Genomic DNA, 19,021 nt, shown 5'->3' with positions numbered 1-19,021 from the left:
AGCCGGGCGGGTCCACATTCCTGCAGGGGGAGTGAGGTGTCACCAGGGAGCTGGGTGGCAGCAAAGCCCCAGCCAACCCCCCCATCTTGATGTGCCCCCGCCCCTGGCAGCAGGCGCCCCCTGCCCACCCCGACGGCAGCTCCCGGGCCCACCTCAGGTAGATGACGCCCCACACGTAAGTGCGGAACCACGTGGCCGTGCCCGCGTTGGCCTGGTACTTGCGGATGAGGATGGGGTGGGGCACGGGCAGCAGTCCCACCAGGGTGCCATGCTGCAGGAACCTCAGGATCTCCGACTCGTCCGTGAGGCCCCTGCAGCGGGAGGGCAGGGTCTCTGGGCTGGGGCTCACCCCAGGCCCCGCGGGCCATCGGAGGGTGGGTGGGCCCCGCCCGGCCGGCCTCAGACCCACTTGTCAATGCAGATCTTCTCCACCTGGGGCACCAGCACCTGCAGCAGCCGCATGATGGTCTGCAGTGGCAGGGTCGACCTTCCGGAGGGGGAGCGCGGGGGCGGCTGGGACACGGCTGCGGAACTTGGCCCAGCCCCACCCTGACCCAGGACCACCGGGGCCCCAACGGTCACTGCTGTCCATGGGCGCAGCCGCAGCCCTGAGCTAAGGGTGTGCTACAGGCTAGACGCTGTGCCGTGTGCCTTTCAGGAAGCTGTCGCCTTTCGTCCCCGCAATGGCAGGGTCAGGGAGGGGTGCTGGTCACCCTCTTCCCAATGCAGTCACTGGTGAGCTCAGCAAACAGTGGGAAGAGACTCAGCAAGGACATGGGAAGCGGTGATTTATTAAGGGAGTGGGCCCCATGGGCAACCAGAGCCTAACCCTGCTGGGGGCTCTGGCAGGCAGTGTAGACAGGGTAAGAATGGAGCCAGAGAGAGGGGCCACACCCTAGGAAGGCGGCCGGCTGGCAGGATAGCCCCAGCCCCAGCTCCCAGGCCACACCCACTGACAGTTCTCACTGAGCTGTCCCTGGGGCCAGGCCCTGCCCAGCGCCCACCACAATACCGTCTGCCCCAGCCTCACTCCTCCAGCGCGGGCTCCCTCACCCACTCAGGCGTTGGGCTCCACTGCCCGCTGGTGGAAGCACTGGACAGTCGCCGCTGCTCCCTCCATGCCTGGCTGGGCTCCTGGTCCCCAGAAAGGAAGGGAAGTGAGGGGGAGGGGTGGCTGCAGGGTGGGAGCAGTGAGGTCTGTCCACTGGTTCCCTGGGGGCTCACTCCCAATGGAGGGAAAGGCCCAGCCCAGCACCCTTTGCCCTGGGCCCCAGCCCAACCCAGCCCAGCCTGGTGACAGGTTTAGGGCCAGGGGCTGACAGGGCAGGCCGGGTAAAGGCTGGGCTCAGATAAGGCTGATGGATGAGGAGTCTGAAGGTCAAGGGTGTCACCAGGACCAGTGACAGGGGAGGGGCCAATGAAAGAGACCCCGTCCTCCAGTGCCAACCTGAAAGCCTGCCCCTCCGCTCAGGTGACCCCAGAGTGCCCAGCCCAGCCCAGATGTAGAAGCATCGGAGGAAGGGGATGGCCAGCCCCTCCCACTTCAAGTGCCTGTCACCTACCCCCTTGGCCGGGCTGCCATCTGCCGAGTTCTGTGGGGACTCAGGTTCCAGGGACCGCAAGGTGCCATCTTCTGACACCTGGGACTTCTCTGTCAGCTTGTCAATGCCTGAGTGGACACAGGAGGGGTGTGGCTGCCATGAGGGCCCTGCCGGCACCCCTTCTAGGCTGGCCCCCTTGCAGGTCCTCCAGACGTGCCTGTCTGGTCCCCAGTACCACCCTGCCCAGAGCCCCCCTCCAGCCTGTGGCTGTCTCCCCATCAAGCTGCCATTGCCGGGCCCGCCTGATCCCTCCTCTTCTGCCCATCCCCCACCCACCAGCGCAGACCTGGAGTGGCCACCAGACTGGTCTTGAGGGTGCCCGGCTCTGCGGGGGCAGCAGGACGGGAGCCCTCCATGGAGGTGCCCTCCTGTGAGCCGGAGCGAGACAGGGGCTCGGGCGTGCGCCGGCGCCGCTGCAGGGCCTTGTGGATGGTGGGCGGGTCCGTGGGCAGGTTGGCCAGCTGGTGGAAGACGCTGCGCTTGCGGATGATGGCGTAGACCAGGTTGGAGTTGCCTATTGGAGGAGCATGTCCTGCCTCAGGACGCCCCTTGCCCTTCTTCCCCCCCCCCCAACCCAGGAGAGCTTCCTGGGAGGGGCGTCTGGAGGACAACGGTGGGATGTCTTCTTCAGGGACAGAGACCCAAGACAGGGAGCAGCCAGGGCCAGCGCTGGTCTGTGTACCAGCCGGGGCCATCCCAGGATGTTCACTGTTGGAAAACGGCTCGGGCCCAGGCTCCGTGTGACCCCACTACCCAGCACTAGAGGGGTAACATCTGGGAGAGTGGGGTAGGCCCCAGCACGTTGGCATCCACGTCAACCCAGCTGCTAACGTTACGACCCTCTCCCCAGGCCAGGGTGCATGCCCGCCCTCCACCGCTCACTGTGGGTGCCACGGTACAGGGGAGACACGGATGCTCTCAGAGGCCCTCGGTGCCCGCCCACCTCCCTGGGTCTGTTCACACCATGCCTCCAGCCCAGCACCCCACCCCAGGGCCTTTGCATTCGTCCTCCCCGCAATGCCCCACCTCTGACCCCATTCATCTCTCAGAGGTCAGCATGAATTTTCATTATTTTGGAAACAACAATAAAATTTTGTGAGAGATTTTTGCTACAGTGTGCATGTGCTTGCCAGAGAGACAGAGAGACAGAAAGTGAGAAATCACCCCCAGAGAGAATGGCCACACTGCAATCCCTTCTCCTCTGTTCTCCTAGGATTTGGGGCGTGCATGCACACATGCCCAGCATGAGTTTTAAGCCACCAGGTCTGGGACTCGAACCACAGTCAGCCATGTGGGAGTCCAGCAACATAACCACTATGTCATCTGCTGGCCCCGGAAACGAGTCACAGTAACCGTGAATTCTGTCTCCAGGCCCTGTGCTCCGTGCCCTGGTGGGCTATTTTACTGAATCCTCCCAACACCGTCGAGACGGGGCACTTGGTACCTACTGGCCATCTTCAGAATTGGCTCAGAGGGGTTAATAGCGTGCCCACGTCCCAGGGCGACCAAGGCCCAAATGCACACCGTCGCCGGTGGCCCTGGGCAGGATGGCCTGTGATGGCCTGCAGGTCTTGCGCTCCGAAGTTCCCTTGGCCGGATTAAGATGACCTGCGTGCCTGGGGACCACCATTTACAGCCTCCCTCCCCCGCTGTGGGCTGCAGGGGGCAGGAAGCACACCTTGACCCCCCACTATACCCACCTGGGTACCCCACATGTGCTCAGAGTGCCCATGGAATGCAAGAACCTCTCCCCGGAGCTGGTCCCTCCACTGCGCCCTCCCTGACAGGGAAGATGCCCTCGCCCAAGGCCACCCTGCGCCCTGCCCGAGGCCAGGCCTCACCGTCGAACTGGTACTGGATGATGTTGTTGAAGACCTCCAGGAGGAAGAAGACCAGGTGGTGGTTCTGCGCGGCGGAGAAGAGGAACCAGGGGGTGGAGAAGGCCTCTAGCAGGTGCAGCAGCTTGTTGGCGGTCACCATGGACAGGCTCTTGAGGTAGGGGGACACTGTGGGGAGGTGGGGCAGTGGCTCACTCCTGGACCCTCTTAGGGGGGATGGCCACACCACAATCCCTTCTCTTCCATTCCCCTCTTGGGATTTGAGGTGCACACACACACATACACACCCAGAGTGAATTTCAAGCCAGTGGACCTGGGACTCGAACTGAGGTTGGCCACATGGAGGTCTAGTTCCTTAACTACTATGCCAGCTGCTGGCCCATCTCTCTCTCTCTCTCCCTCTCTCTCTCTCTGTCTCTCTCTCTTCCGTGAGCGCATGCCTACATATTGAGATGACAGCATTTTGGATACAATAAACTAGATCGAACACTGTCACCTGTTCCCTTTGGCACCGTGTAATTGGCTACCAGAAGGCACCACGGTACACACGTGCTGGCAGGCTATCGCTATGGGATAGACAGGTGTGAACCAGGAGCCGGCAGGTCAGCCTGGAGCCTGGCGCCACCTGCTGGTGAGCACGGGGAAGGCAGGTCCCTGGCCCCTACCGTTGACCACGATGGTGAGCAGGCAGTCGAAGGAAGAGGGGCCCCAGCCGCTGGTGCCCGCTGGTGATGATCTTGTGGAATACCTGTGCAGAGAGGGAGAGGGACGGCAGTGGAGTCCCTGCCACCTTCAGACTCAGCCAAGAGGATTCACCCCACACCCCAGGGCCTGGCCCTGCAAGTCCCCTCACCACAATGAGCAGGTCGGCGTGGGTCCCCGTGAAGACGGGGATGTCCATGGGCACACGCACTGAGTAGGGCTTGTTCAGTCGCACCCCAAAGTTCCGCTCCCCGCTCAGAAGCAACAGGATGAAGACGCCGATGTGCATCAGGCCCACCCGAGCTGTGGCGCGGCATGGGAGGGGTCACATGGGGGGGCAGGGCAAGGGGCATCTTGGGGGGGCTGGAGGAAGCCCTTCTGGGGTGTAAGAGCACCAGGCCTGAGCTCCTGCGAGGCAGGACCCCTCTGCCAGGAAGCCAAGCACCAGCCTCCCCGCCCCGGCTTACACTGGTCGGCTCGGGCGTCGTTGAGGAAGTAGAGGATGGGGACCAGGATGTCCAGCACGTCGCTGCTCTTCAGCACAAAGAAGAGGAATTTCTGGGGGTGGGAGGCCAGGTCAGAGGAGGGGCAGGCACTGCCCGTCCCCCGGCTGTCCTCCGCTCTCCATCTCCACTGCCCGCCCACCGGTCCCCTCAAGGTCACCCACCTTGTTGAAGTCACAGAGCTTCCAGAAGAGGACGAGCAGCTCCTGGTGGAACTGGATCTTCTTGGTGGAGTGGGGCAGGTAGGTTTGCAGCAGGGGGTTGGACAGCAACCGGGCGATGCCCTTGAGGATGAACTGGAAGTCCTGGGGGGCAGGAGAACGGCGGCCCGTCCAGCCCGGCTCCCCGAGGCTCCGGCTTCCCGGCCCAGCCCCTGACCAGTGCCTCCTCACCCCACCAGAGCCTGACCCCACCTCCAGTGAGGCTCCTTGGGAGCCGAGTCCAGGGCAGGTCTGAAGAGCCCCTGCCCCTCCACCTGAACACAGGCTCCCCTGTCCCTGGCCAGCCCACTCCCTGAACAGGAAGGGCCCCGGGTGACCTCACACACACAGCCTGACCTGGGCTCCCGCCCGCTGGATTCGTCACTGACTCCCTCTGTCCCTCCCCAAAGCACTCCTCCCCATTCCCCCAGCAATGCAAGGAACTACTGTCCTCCAGGAGCTGTCAGCTCTGAACACCAGTGCAAGCTGGCTTGTGTCAACCTACTCCTCACGAGGTGACCAAGCAGCCTCCGTACCCAATTTAGGAGTTTAGTACCTCTGCCCAGGTCACAAGGCCTATGAACTGGGCTCTGCCTGGCCTTTGAGTCCACTGTTCGCTGCCATCCCTCACCCTCTCACCACTCTGAAACTTGATTTCAGAACCACCACCTCCTGGAAGCCTTCCAGGTTACCTCCACCAAGTTGAGGCCACAGCCTTTTCTGTATCTCAAAACCCCTGCAGTTTTGCCAAGACTATTTCACTGTGGTACCCCAAGTCCACAAAGACCAGGATCCTCCATGCAGGGGTCAGGACCCCTCCGCCATCTCACTCGCATCTTTCCACCCACAGCAAAGTCAGAACCATGGGGGGTGGTGAGAGCTGAGCTTGACCCACCTCCTCACGGTGGATGCGGGAAAGGTAGTTCACAAACAGGTTCTCGGGCCCTGGAGGCTGCAAGGGTAGAAACCTGTGAGCAGGCGCCTGAGCCCCCCGAGCCCGCAGGGCCGGCTGCCCTCCCAGCCCTTCCTTACACGGCGTCGTCCATGGTACCCTCGCCATTCCCCCAGACCCCAGGCTGCCCTCCCAGCCTGCCCTTACGTCGGCGTCGTCCATGGCGGTGCCCGTGGTGGTGCCATCCACAGTGGGGCTGGCGCTGCTGGCGCAGTCGTGGTCCAGGGTGACGATGAGCACCTGGGCGGCCTCCTCCACCAGGGGCTCCCGGTAGTCGGAGAAGAGCAGGTGGTTGTAGGGGATCCCGTAGCCCACAGGGTCATAGGCACACACGGTGTTGAGGAGGGAGGTGAACAGGGGCAGGGCGTGTCTGCGGAGGAGAGGAGGGACAGGCTGCAGAGACGTGTCTCTCTTCTGCACAGCCCCCTCCTCCACTGCAGGCTGGCCCATTGCCCCCACGGTCACCCAGCCAGGCCCCAGGCCCCCGGCCCCAGGCCCCAGGCCCCAGGCCAGGAGCAGAGCCACCAGTTTGTCCTTCCTGAGTGGAACAGACCCCTCCTTGTCCTCCCTGCGTCCAGGCCCTGAGGCAGGCTGAGGCCACGACCACACTCCCAGAGCCAGACATGGCCCTCAGGGCTGCGGAGAAGGCCGCTTCCCCTCCACAGCAGAGCTCTGCAGAGCCGCCAGTAAGATGTCAGGGTTCACGCTCCTCATCTTACAGGCCACGAAACAGATCCAGAAGGTGAAGTGCGTGACAGCGGGTGGCAGCTTGTCTGATAAGGCTGGTGAGAAAGGACACGCAGCCTGCCTTGGACGATGGCTGGTAGAGGGGTCCCCCGGCTCTCTCCTCTGGTAGAGATAAAAGAAGCCTGGGCAGGAGGCCAGCCAAACCCGCAGGTGAGGCCTGCCCACAGGGGTCAGAGCCTGGAAAGAAGAGGCTGACCGCCAGCCATGGGGGCACCAACCCCTTCGCCGCCAGCGCGGCCCGGGGCACGACGGGAGCCTGATGGCTGGACGTGGACCCCTGCTCTCAGGGCCCCGCCCTCCATGGCTTGGGTGACACCTCCAGGAACTCAGTGCCCTGCAGCCCACGAGGGGCCGTATGGGCTTCTCCATGCCTCGGGGTGTCTGTCACCCCTGTCCCTTCCCTCTAAACTGCTCTTTCCTGTAGCCAGTGAGGAGTCACATGTCGCTACTGAACTTCTGGAAGGGGCTGGCCTGCGCTGAGATGCACGGTGTGAAATGCAGCCTGGCTTTGCTAGCAGAATGAAAAAGAGAGTGAACGACATCTCAGTACGTATGTATACCAGATCGTGTGGCTTTTAGATGGATTTATTTATTTAAATTTGACCAGAGAGGGACAGAGTGAGAAAGGAAGTGAGAAAGCAAGGTGCCAGGTCTGGGATGCAAACCACAGCCGGCCATGGGGAGTCCGCCCTTAACCACCACACCACCTGCCAGCCCAAAGAATTAGTTATTTTAATTACTTATTATTATTATTATTATTTAACTTGCTATAGGGCATGTGGGCTCACCAGAGAGAGAGAGGGAGAAAGATGCCAGGTCCAAGACTCGAACCGTGGTCGCCATGTGGGAGTCCAGCGCCTTACCACCATGCCACATGCTGGCCCCCTGACTCCATGTCAATGCTAATATTATGGATATATTGGGCTCAATAAAATACAAGGAACCTTCTGAAAGTTCGTGGGAAATGGCTGTCATGGAAAAACGATGCATGGACTTCAATCATTTTTGCACCAAAATACATTCATTCTCGGGACCAGGAGTTGGCGTAATGGCTATGTCGCTGGACTCCCATGTAGTTGACCACAGTTCTAGTCCCAGACTCAGTGACTCACGCCGGTCACGTGTGCGTGCGTGCCCAAGATCCCGAGAAGAGAGGAGAATGGAGGAGAAGGGAGTGCGGTGGCCATCCCCCCTGGGGTGTGATTTCTCGCTCTCTGTCTCTCTCTGTCTTTTCTGTCAGGGAGTGGACTCCTAGGAACCCCCTCCCCCCCACTCCCCCCATCCCCACCCCACCCCTGCCCTAGACAGGAGTGGGGTGGGCAGAGCAGGGATGGTATTACAATTTTACCTGTTTTGATTTACAATTTTAAAATTACTCAGGCGGAATGTATATTTCTACCAAACAGCACAGCTCTGGATGGAGGACCCAGGCAGGGGTCACCTGGAGCCCACTACTCAGGTCTAGGGAAGGCCGAGGGGACTGAGGACATCACCGGTGAAAGCTGTGGCCAATAACAGGTCAGGACCGCCAGGGGGCAGCACCTCCCCTCCAGGAAGACTCCTGGGGCCAGAGAATGGTCCCGCTCCCGGTTCCCTGGAACCAAGACAGAGAGGCAGAGCCGGGCCCTCACCTGTTTTCCGTGGAACAAAAGAACTGCACCCACGGGTTGGTGCTGCCACTTTCCAGAGCTGGGGGCAGGTACATGGCCTCCGAGAAGCACGTCAGCAGCAGTTTCAGCAGCTCCATCCTCAGGGAGAAGGGGGTGACAGAAGGGAACCTCAGCGTTCCCACCCCTCTCCAGGAGGGCGCGGCCCTCCCTGCCCAGCACCCAGCCTGGTCCGTGGAAGAAACGGTCCCGTTTATCCCTGTACGGCTTGTGGTTGGGTCGCAAGTGGGGAGGGTCTCCTCAGAAGCGCCCTGGGTGTCCGAGCTGTGCAGGGGCCCGGGGACAGAGCTCACCGGTTCATGTCGTGGACGTAGTTAGGCTGGGGGGAGTGCGCGAAGCCCACGCCGGCCTCCCAGATGTACTCGCAGCTGTCTAGGGAGTGGACGTCCTCAGCCAAGTCCTGGGGACAGGGCGGGAGTCACAGGTAAATGCCACCCAGGACAGAACTCAGCCACCAGCCCCGGGGGCAGAGAGCCCCACACTCTCTCCAGAAGACAGCCCCCGGGAGCCCCCAGTCCTAACGTGCAAGGGAGACAGGGCATTCTCAGACGGGTCTTTTCCACTGATGTGGTTCTTTCGCTCTCAGTCCAGCTGAGACCCGGAGGGCGAGGACCGAGGGGTGGGGACTGGCGGCCTTGGTGTACGTGGGCGGGGAGAGCCCATCTCTCGGTTGCATCCCTGGGCACAGAAGTGAGGGGTAGGGCCTCCCATGTCCGGCCCTGCACCCACCCCCAGCAGGCTCAGACCATGGGTACCTGGGCACAGGTGCCTGGTGGCGGATAGGCCCTGGCACCCACTGGCTCCGCTCCAGCCATGCCAGCCACCACCCTCAAGCTCACCAGCAGCCCAGCCCTGCCCAAGAGGCCCCAAGCTGGGGCCAGAGCCCACCCGGCTTGAGGTGGGACCTGGGGGCTCTCACCACAGTGCTCCTCCGGTGGCTCTGGACGGTGAAGTCAGGGCAGAAGAGCAGGTCAGCGATGGCCAGGAGCAGGGACTCGGCCAGGGGCCGGGCACTCTCATCATCCTCCTCCCCCTGCTGGGTACACAGCACCCCGGGCCACCTCAGTGATGGCCACCAAGGAAAGGTGGTCCCGGGGCTTGGGGAGTGAATAGGACTGGGCCCAGGCAGCCACCATGGACATAGGGGAAGAGGGAGCAGACCCCTGCGGGCCCCACACAGCCCAAGGCAGACAGGGGAGGGAAGGCAGAGCAGGGAGCAGACCCAGGAAGTGAGGAAACCTCCCGCTGACGGGCAGGGGCCGGGAGATGTGCCCAGCTTCAGAAGCCTCAGCCCTGCTGGGGATCACCAGGCCCCAGCCCCGCCCCCTTCCCGCAGATGAACCCAGGACAGGTACTGGGGGGAAAGACAGGGTGCTTCTGCCCCATGTCTGCCAGCCACACCCCTGCAGAGACCCCCGTGGGACAGAAACCCAGAGCCCACAGAGACAGCACTGACCCCACTCAGCGGCAAACCCCGCTCCCCACCACTCAGCTTCCCAAATCCCAGAAGAGGCCTGGAGGGATGTGGCCGGCTCCAAAGGGTGCCTGTGCCTGCCACGCTGGCCCCGGCCACCCGCCAGCCCCGGCCAGGCCCACTGCCCCCTCCTCGCCCGGCCCCGGGCACTGTGGACCAGAAGAAGCCCCTCCAGTCGGGGTCCTCGAAGATGTAGGGCAGCACACGGGTGAGGAGGCGGCTGCAGTTCAGCACCATCTGCCTCTCCTTCTCCGAGTGGCAGCCGCTGTCGGCGCCCTGCACCAGCTTCTCCACGGCCTGTGGGCAAAGCGCAGGCACGCTAGAGGGTGCGGAGGGGCCTGGCACTGGGGGTCAGGGTGGGCAGCCAGGCACCAGAGGGGAGAGGCACCGAGGCCCAGTGGAGGCCCCACCGGACAGGTCGGGGTCAGCCAGCCCAGGGGACCGGGCCGTCGGTAAGAGCGGCCCGGAGCAGCAGGGGCTGGAGCACAACTCACTCCCGATGGCCGAGACCTTGCTATGTAATGCCACCTGTCCCGGCCTCAGCGTCCCCACCTGGAAATGGTGGCACCCGGGTGACCTGTGCAAGGGGCTCAGAACGGAACGGTCGCATCCACGGCCATGTCCCTAGAGGGGAACCCCCAGGCCCCCAGACCCGGCGTGGGACATCCTGGCTGCCAGCCCTCTCCAGTGGGAGCCACCTGGGGGGTGGGGGAGGCAGGGGGCTGGCGCCCTTACCTTGTAGCACAGGGTGGCCAGGTTGGAGGGCGACTCCTCCCGCACAGCCCGGATCTCCGCCGCTGGCACCAGCGCAAAGACATCCTGCACCGAGGTGGCTGTGTCTGCCCAGAACTGGTCCCAAAAGGCGTCATCGGTGGCTTCCACGGGCTGTGGGGATCCGATCCAGTGTTTACGGCCCCTTGCCAATGGCCCATAGTTTGCACCCGCTGGGCCAAGAGAGACCCTGAGAGGGAAGCCACAACCCCCTACCTACTCCACTCTGGCTGGTGTCCGGGAGCCGTCCCACATGGGTGGGGGACAGCCCTCAGCCACCAGAGCCCTGGACAGCACAGTCAGGCTGAGGACACTCGGCATGCGTGGCCAGGGTTCAGCTGGACACTGAGTCCAACAGCCAAAGCCCAGCCCAGTCCCTGAGGACACGTGTGGCCCTGGAGAAGTCACCCCCCTCCTCTGGCAGGGCAGGCTGCCCCCACCTGGGCATGTCCCCAGGTCACCCCCAGGTCAAAGGCCCAAGGACCCAGACCACGGCTGCACATTCTCCCACGGGAAGAGGACAAAGAGGACAAGCAGTCCGTTTGCAGGCATCCGAGTTGCTCCAGGCCTCCAGCCTCCGCCCTTCCCGGCATCCCCACCAGGAGCCACAGCTGCTGCCCATAGCTCCCCAGTCCACCCTCGCTCCTCCGGGGGCAACTGCCAGGGCTGCGGCTCGGGCCACTCTTGCCTCCAAAGCCACCTCCTTCACTCCAGTCTCGGTACCACCTCCAGCCCATGGGCCAAAGGCATTGCTCCTTCACGCTAAGACCTCAAGTTCAAATCTCAGCCCAACAGTCAGCCAAGATTGTATTTAAGCACGCCTCACACACATGCACACAGACACACATACATGCACACAGACACACATACATGCACACGTGCACACACATTTGGGTTTACTATCCCTGGGACATGACCCTTTCTCTCTTCTCTTTGCCTTTGCCTAGCTGCCCCCTTTTCCTACCAACCCTCCTTCCGACAACACATTCCGAAACCCGACAGGTCCTATCGAAGCAGCATGCCTTAAGGGGCTGGCAGGTGGCCTGGTGGCTAAGGGCACTGGACTCCCACATGGACCTCCACAGTTTGAGTCTGAGACCTGGCGGCTTGTTTTCTCACTTTCCCTCTCTTTCACTTTGTCCTTCTCTGGTCAAATTTAAATAAATAAATAAAGTTAAATAAAATAGTTCTTTTTAAAAAGTTAAGGGGAAAAATGCATGCACTCTGGGGCTGGTGGGTGGCATGGTGGTGAAGGTGTTGGACTCCCACATGGCCAACTGCAGTTCAAGTCCCAGATCTGGCAGCTTGCTTTCTCACTCTCCCTTTCTCCCTCTCTCTCTGGTCAAATTGAAGACTAATAAATAAAATTAGATGAATAATTCTTTAAAATTTTTAAATTTTGTTAGAGATTTAAAAATACATGCACTCTGAATTGTACAGCCAGGGAGTCACACAGCCAGGCATGTGGGTGGGCAAGCAAGGCAACTCATGCAAATCTCAAATTTCACTTCTAGAACTCTCGTAAGAGAATAATTAGGGATGTGCATGAATGGGGACATTTACTGTTGATAACAGTGGAACGGCAGCAGAAATAACCAGCAACTGGTGACAGTTACGTTACAGCACATGACGTCATGGACTATCACTCGGTCATCGGTCGTTAAAATCACTTTTTCAAAGAATATCAACATATAGAAGATGCTCACGGTACCACGTTACGTGAGATAAAGATAAAGCTACCCATGGAGCGCCAGCAGGTAGTGTGTTGGTGAAGGTGCTGGGTCCCACATGTGTGACTCCGCTGTTCGAGCCCTGGACAGTGGCCGAAAGAACATGCTGGGCACGTGTGTGTGCGTGCCCAAACTCCCGAGAGAGCGCAGGACTTAAAGGAACGGCAGCATCGCCATCACCCCCGGGGGTGATTTCTCTCTTTTTCTCTCTCTTTCTGCCTCTCTTTGGTGAGTACATACACTCTATGGCAAAAAAGAAAAGAAAAGAAAAAAGAAAAAGAAAAGAAAAAAAATGTAGGGACCAGCAGATAGCATAATGGTTACATTGCTGGACTCCCACATAGTCGATCATGGTTCAAGTCCCAGACCCGGTGGCTTAAACTCACGCCAGGCACGTGTGCGTGCGTGCCCAAAGTCCTGAGAGGAGAATGGAGGAGAAGGGATTGCGGCGTGGCCATACCCTCTGGGGGGTGATTTCTCGCTTTCTGTCTGTCTGTCTCTCTGGCAAGTGCACATGCCCTATAGCAAAAATCACTCTCTTAAAAAAAATATCTCTCTCTTAAACAAACAAAACATAAAACTATTTACACGGTGATCAGTCTTGTGTTAAATTACACAACACAGCTTCAAAAAGTTCATGGAACTGTGTATTACGAAAATACTATGCATGGATTCTAATTTTTCCATCAAAATAAACTACTTTGAATCCATTTTCCATGAACGTTTTGGATTCCCTTCACACGTTAATAAAAGTCTAGGAGAAAATGAGCCAGAATGTCCACGGCAATGACCTCTCTAACTTGTTTTACTTCCTTCTTTGTATTTTTTGGTATGAGCACATCTAAATATTTCTCTTTTTGAACGCTCAGCTATTAAGGGGCCAGGGTGTCCCTCAGGCCCATTCCTCTAAGGCTCCTCCTGAATATCACCTCCTACAGGCTGCCTTCCTTGGTTGCTCAGTCAACACGGCCTTTTCCCTTCTCTGACACACTGGCTGATAAAACCCTGGGCTTTCACACCACCCTAAATCTGCATTGCATACACATTACTCTTACCATCAGCAGAAATACATCTTAAAAAATAAATCTAAGGGTCCTCTGGCAAGTGCACAGAAAAGCCTTAAAATAATAATAGTAATTCTGTTTAGGGCATAGCAGTTAAGGCGCTGGACTCCCATGTGGTCAGTCACAGTTCAAGTCCTGGACCCAGCAGCTTGAAACATGCCAGGCACATGTATATGCGTGACCAAAATCCCAAGGGAAAAATGGAAAAGAGATTCCAGCATGGCCATCGCCCCTGGGGAGTGAGTTCTTGCTTTCTGTCTCTCTGTCTCTGTCTGTCAGGCAAGTACATGTGGCCTATAGCAAAAAGCTCTCAATCAAAATAATAATAATAATAATAATAATAATAATAATTAGGACCCTGGAGTCCCCAGCCTGCCAGCCCCACCCATCACAGCCTCCACCTCCCTGGGTCCAGGCACGCACCTTGAAGCCTCACAAGCTCCCAGCTGGCCCCACCTCCCTTGAGTCGGGCAGATGCTCGGCCAGCATGCGCTCAGCTCAGGCTGCTGCGGTTTTGGGGACCCTTCACCCGGCCACTGCGCAGAGCTGAGCATCAGTGGCACTGTCTTAATTTAGGGCTGGGGTCACAAGCCTTACCAAGGTCCAGGCATACTTGGGCCCGTTCCCTGAGCAAACGCCCCACCTCCTCCACGGGGAGCTGCAAGGTAGCCAGTGGCCCTGGCCCTCAGGACAGGCCTGGCCAAGGCAGCCCCAGAACTGGTAGAGCGAGTTAGCTGGGGGAGAGGAACAAAAGCCAAAGGAGGGGCCCTTGTGCTCTGCTCCGGACAGACACTCACTGGGACACAGAGGCATGACACGCCAGTCCAGGCAGCCTGCAGCCAGGGCCAGGCAGGGAAGGCCACCCCAGAGAACCTGCAGCCCGGGAGCACCTCTGGGAAGCTGCTCTCTCTGCTGTCTTCCCCTAAGTCCCTGCTCCCTCAAAGGGACAGGAACTCGCCCAAGCACCAGGCGGACCTGACCCCTGATCTAGCTCAACAGAAGCATCTCCTAGAGACTGAACTGGGAACGAGGAGAGACCCAGGAGGGGCTGGGAGGCTCCAGGAGCCTGTCCCGGAAGCAGAGGAAAGACCCCACTGTGGGAGTTGGCCTGCAGCTCCAGGAACAGACTCCATCTCCTTGTGTCCTCTCCTGGGCCCACTGTGGCCAGGGCCTGCAGAGTGGGTGACCATTCCGACCACACCAGGCCGGCCTGGCACTGTGGGCGTTAGCCGGTCACTCACATAGTACAACTCCCACCCAGGGACCTCCACTGGCCTCTGCCCAACCCCAAGCAGCCTCTAAAATCCACACCAGCTTCTCTGAAAAGGACCATCAGATGGCGTAGTGGTTATATCACTGGACTCCCACATGGCCGACTGCGGCTCGAGTCCCAGATCCGGTGGCTGGAAAATCACTCCAGGCACGTGTGTGTGCATGCCCAAGATCCCAGGAGAATAGAGACAGGATTGCAGGTGTGGCTATTCCCGGGGGGGTGGGGTGATTTCTCGCGTTCTGTCTCTGTCTCTCTCTGGCAAGCACATGCACCCTATGACAAAAACCTCTTTAGAACAAGAATATTTGTGCTGGTGGTGAGCAGGTCCCTGTCACAAGGGCATAGGGACTGAGCTGCCATGGCGGCAAACCAGGTATTCTTTTTTCTTAAGTAAACTTTTTTGTTTATTTTTTAAAGAACTACTTATTTTATTTTATTTAGTATGTGTGTGTGTGTGTGTGTGTGTGTGTATTTTTTAACCTGGCCAGATAGAGACAGAAAGAGAGAGAAAGTGAGAAAACAAGTCGCCGAATCCAGAACTCAAACCACAGTTGGCCTTACGAGAGTCCAGTTCCCTAACCATGCCACCTGCCAGCCCCCTAAACCAGGTATTCTTTTCTTTTTTTCTAAGATAAATTTTTGCTACAGGCCACATGTGCTCACCAAGAGACAGAGACAGAAAGCAAGAAATCACCCCCCAGGGGGGATGGTCACACTGCAATCCCTTCTCCATTCTCCTTTCAATTTGGGGCATGCATGCATACCCACCCAGCGTGAGTTTTAAGCCACCAGGTCCGAGACTCAAACCATGTTCAACTACTTGGGAGTTCAGTGACATACAATTACGCCACCTGCTAGCCTTCTAATCCAGATATTCTTTTTTTTAGAATTGTTTATTTATAGGCACAAACCCAGGCCCATCCTGAGATGGATACTGAACTCGAGCTGTGAAATACTGCTTTCCTTGACTGAAAATGAAGATGCGCTGCTGAGACTTCTCCCTCCAGGTTCACTTCTAGAGGCTTCCATGCACTGTGTCTAGACAGGTCCAGGGGAACAGGACCCAAGCATCTGAATACGATTAGGGTCAGAGTATTCCTCTATTCCCACTGAAGCTGATGCACAAAGAGTGAAAACGGAATATATATACATATATATATATTTAACTAGAAATGGAAAATTATTGACGATCCCATATATGATTAAACCCTATGCAGTGTACCCTGGATGGGAAATCACATTTTAAATGCTGTGACGATGCTCAGTGGATGAATGTAAATTAATTAATTAATAAAAATAACAAAAATTTTAAAATAATTTGTTTTTAAAAAAGAATTTATTTATCACTATTATTATTGGGATTTTTTTTTTTTTTGGAGAGATTTTTTGCTATAGGGCATGTGCACTCGCCAGCCAGACAGAGAGAGACAGAGAGACAGAAAGCGAGAAATCATCCCCCCCCAGGGGGGATGGCCACACTGCAATCCCTTCTCCTCCATTCTCCTCTCGGGATCTTGGGCACACACGCACACGCGCCCGGCGTGAGTTTTAAGCCACCGGGTCCAGGACACGAACCACAGTCAATTACATGGGAGTCCAGCGACATAGCCATTATGCTAACTGCTGGTCCCTTATTGTTTTTAATTTGACCAGAGAGAGTGATAAAGGGAAAGTGAGAAAGCAAGACCCCAGGTCCAGTACTCAAACTGTGGTAAGCCACGTGGGAGTCCAGAGCCTTAACCACCAGGCCACCTGCTGGCCCCAAACCATCCTTAACCCACCTTTGCCAGAACCTTGCTCACCAGATTACTGAGGCCCAGGCACCAGCCATATCTTCTTTTATTTTTTAGAAAGGTTTTTGCTATAGGGCATGCACGCTCACCAGAGAGCCATAGAGACAGCAAGGGAGAAATCACCTGCCAGGGCGATTCAAATACTAGGTACATGAACCTATTGGCAGCTCAAGACAGGGCAAAAATCCTTAAAACTGGAAAACAAAGGCTAGAAGAAAATCAGCAATGTTTTAGTCAAAAGTCATAAGATTCTATTTCACCAATCCCTTCTCCTCCAGTCTCCTCTGGGTATTTTGGGCCCACATCCACACGTCCCCAGCGTGAGTTTAAGCCATCAGCTCCGGGAGTCCAGCGACACAACCATTACGCTATCTGCTGCAGCTATCTCTTCTGACACTCTCTTGGGGAGCTGAGGGTGAGGGTCACATGGGAAAGGACTGGCAGCGCTAACCTGCTGCAGCGGGCTCCTCTGGGGGACCGTGTCAGCACGGCACTCGCAGGCACACACGTCCACACACGTGCACACAGGTCTCTGGCCTGCAGCAAAGAACTCCAAACAGGCAGGGTCTGGGAAAGGGCCCTAGGTCCAGGAATGCGTCTCCTGGGGGGCCCCGCCCACCCTGAGAAAGGACCAGGAAGCACAACCGAAGCTGCTGGCACACAGGACCAGGGTCAGTCCAGACCAGGGCTGGACAGGGGCAGGAAGGAAACAGGATGCCGGGCAGGAAGATGGGAGGGCCGCGCAGTGTAGGCCCAGGCCCGGGAAAAGACACTCAGTGCCCTGCGTGCTGCCTGAGGCCCAGCCTCGGTGTACTGGAACCAGAGACTGGCCTGATCTTGGGGACATTAGAGGCAAGGCCTGGGATGGCCTCCTAGAATCGATTCCTCACCCCCAAGCTGCCCAAGCCAGGTCTCTACAGGGTCCGGGGCTCCAGGCACTGAGTCCTACCCCACCTGCAGGAGCCAAGTGCTCTCCAGAGGCCTAGGCTGTTCTCCAGCCGACCCCAGGTCCCGCTCTAAGCCCGTCCACCTTCTCAGCTGGGAAGGAGCGGACACCTCTCAGCCCATCACAGGTGGCATCCAGAAAAAGACCAAAGACATGGCATTTGAGGGAGGGGCCTGGGCATGTAGAAATCTAGGTCGGTCCAGATCCGGGGGACCTGGCGGAGCTAGTCCACTGGCCTGGGAAGGACCCCAGCTGCTGAGTCCACAGCACATTCCTCCAACAAGCTGTTTCCTCCCAGGGCAGGTAAACATGGGAGCCTCTCTCCTCCTCCCTCCTCTCCTGTGGCTCCGCACTGGAGGGGACCCACCCGCCACCTTCTCTGCCACCCACAGACCTACAGAGCCATCTCAAGAAAGCCAGGCTCCAACTTGACCCAGGAGTCCCGCGGAAGGGTCTGGTTTCTGTCAAGCGCTTTTCGCTTTTCAGAGTGGACTCTCCAGAAGCCCAGGCACTGGCCAGGGAGGAGGAGAGTGTGGGAGCAGAGGTCCAGCCTGGGGCTGTGAGCAGCTGGCCTGGGGGGAGGCCTTCCTCAACCCCATTCTAATTGCCAAGAGCAAGAGATGGCCGGGCGGGGGCAAGAGGGCAGCCCCAGATGGCAGCAGATCCTGAGTCCCTTGAAAGTCAGGGACCAAGGGAGTCAGGGCTGGGCACCTCTGGGGCCAGAGTGGCCTGGTTCAAAGGGCAAGGAGAGAAGGGGTGAGCAGGAAGCAGCCTTGCTGGGCCAGCGCAGGAGTTTAGGGGCAAGGAAGTGGCCTATGTACACTGGTGGACTTGGCAGGCGCTGGAAGCATGGACTAGGCTAAAAGGTATCTCGGGTCCTCTCCAGCAGGCCCAGGGCAATCCTGAGGGTCCCCATGCCTGAAGCAGAGGACAGAGAGTACTAGCGAAGCCATCCCCTCTCTGGGCCTCTGAAGAGGAGCCCCCTGGAACGGTCTCCAGCTGGGAAGCTGAGCTCCCTAGGCCTGGGGACTGATCCCCTGCGACTTCCCCATGCCCGCCACTCTGCGTGCTCCCAGAAAGACCTGGGCCTTCCCTGGCCTCGGGCATCAGCAGGGCCCAGCAAAGCCACTGCCTCCGCGCACCAGCTGTCTCCCCTGCCCGGGCGGGCGCCGGCCAGGCTTTGTTTGCATTGAGTCAGTCGGGGCTGTGCGTCCGGGACCAGCCGGCACCAAGGGGCAAAGGGAGCGCGGCGGCTGATGGGTGGGTGGAGGCTGGGGGCGCTGAGGGGTGGGACAGGGGGCGGACAGCGGCGTCGCCGGCTTGGGGAGTAGGCACACGGACAGCGGCGTCGCCGGCGTGGGGAGTAGGCACACGTCAGCCTAAGGTGGCAGCAGCGGCTGCAGGGAGAGGGGTGTTCCCGGGAGAGAAGGCTGGGGGTTGGGAGTAGGGCTAGGGGGGATGGAGCCCCAGGGCACAGGCCGAGGGGTCCTGTTCCAGCGCTGGTCTCCGCGTCACCTTTTCTGGTCCGCCCGGGCCCTCATCTCGGGGGCAGCCAAGTTCGCGCAGCACCCCCGGCCCTACCCAGCCCCCAGCCCGGCAGGTGGGTGGGGAACCTGGGGCCCCAGGGCGCACCTGCGTCTTGGTTGTAAGCTGGATGACCGCCTTCCGGAAGTTCAGCTTGGAGTCGGCCGACCCCATGTCTCTGGAGCCCCCTCAGGCCCGGCCTCCACCCCGACTCCGGCCCCGGCTCCGGCTCCGGC

General features: G+C 58.9%; 1 protein-coding gene across 1 annotated transcript in view; it reads right to left on the bottom strand.

Annotated features, from left to right (window-relative positions):
• HID1 (HID1 domain containing) overlaps positions 1-19,015 on the bottom strand; it is a 21,772-nt gene extending 2,757 nt beyond the window's left edge. Inside the window, 19 exon segments of the mRNA XM_006145838.1 lie at positions 153-311; positions 410-487; positions 1,040-1,134; positions 1,563-1,669; positions 1,888-2,115; positions 3,443-3,607; positions 4,105-4,138; positions 4,140-4,187; positions 4,293-4,444; positions 4,609-4,699; positions 4,809-4,949; positions 5,740-5,796; positions 5,944-6,166; positions 8,175-8,291; positions 8,504-8,610; positions 9,130-9,246; positions 9,811-9,981; positions 10,420-10,569; positions 18,894-19,015. Of these exon segments, the coding sequence (XP_006145900.1) occupies positions 153-311; positions 410-487; positions 1,040-1,134; positions 1,563-1,669; positions 1,888-2,115; positions 3,443-3,607; positions 4,105-4,138; positions 4,140-4,187; positions 4,293-4,444; positions 4,609-4,699; positions 4,809-4,949; positions 5,740-5,796; positions 5,944-6,166; positions 8,175-8,291; positions 8,504-8,610; positions 9,130-9,246; positions 9,811-9,981; positions 10,420-10,569; positions 18,894-18,959 (2,306 nt within the window). The 5' untranslated portion in view covers positions 18,960-19,015.
• Positions 19,016-19,021: the final 6 nt, after the last annotated feature.

The sequence above is a fragment of the Tupaia chinensis genome, unplaced genomic scaffold (genome assembly GCF_000334495.1).
Source record: "Tupaia chinensis unplaced genomic scaffold, TupChi_1.0 Scaffold000159_1, whole genome shotgun sequence".
NCBI classification, from domain to species: Eukaryota; Metazoa; Chordata; class Mammalia; order Scandentia; family Tupaiidae; genus Tupaia; species Tupaia belangeri.
Note: the sequence above shows the minus strand (reverse complement) of the source record. Positions and strands in the feature narration are given on the sequence as shown.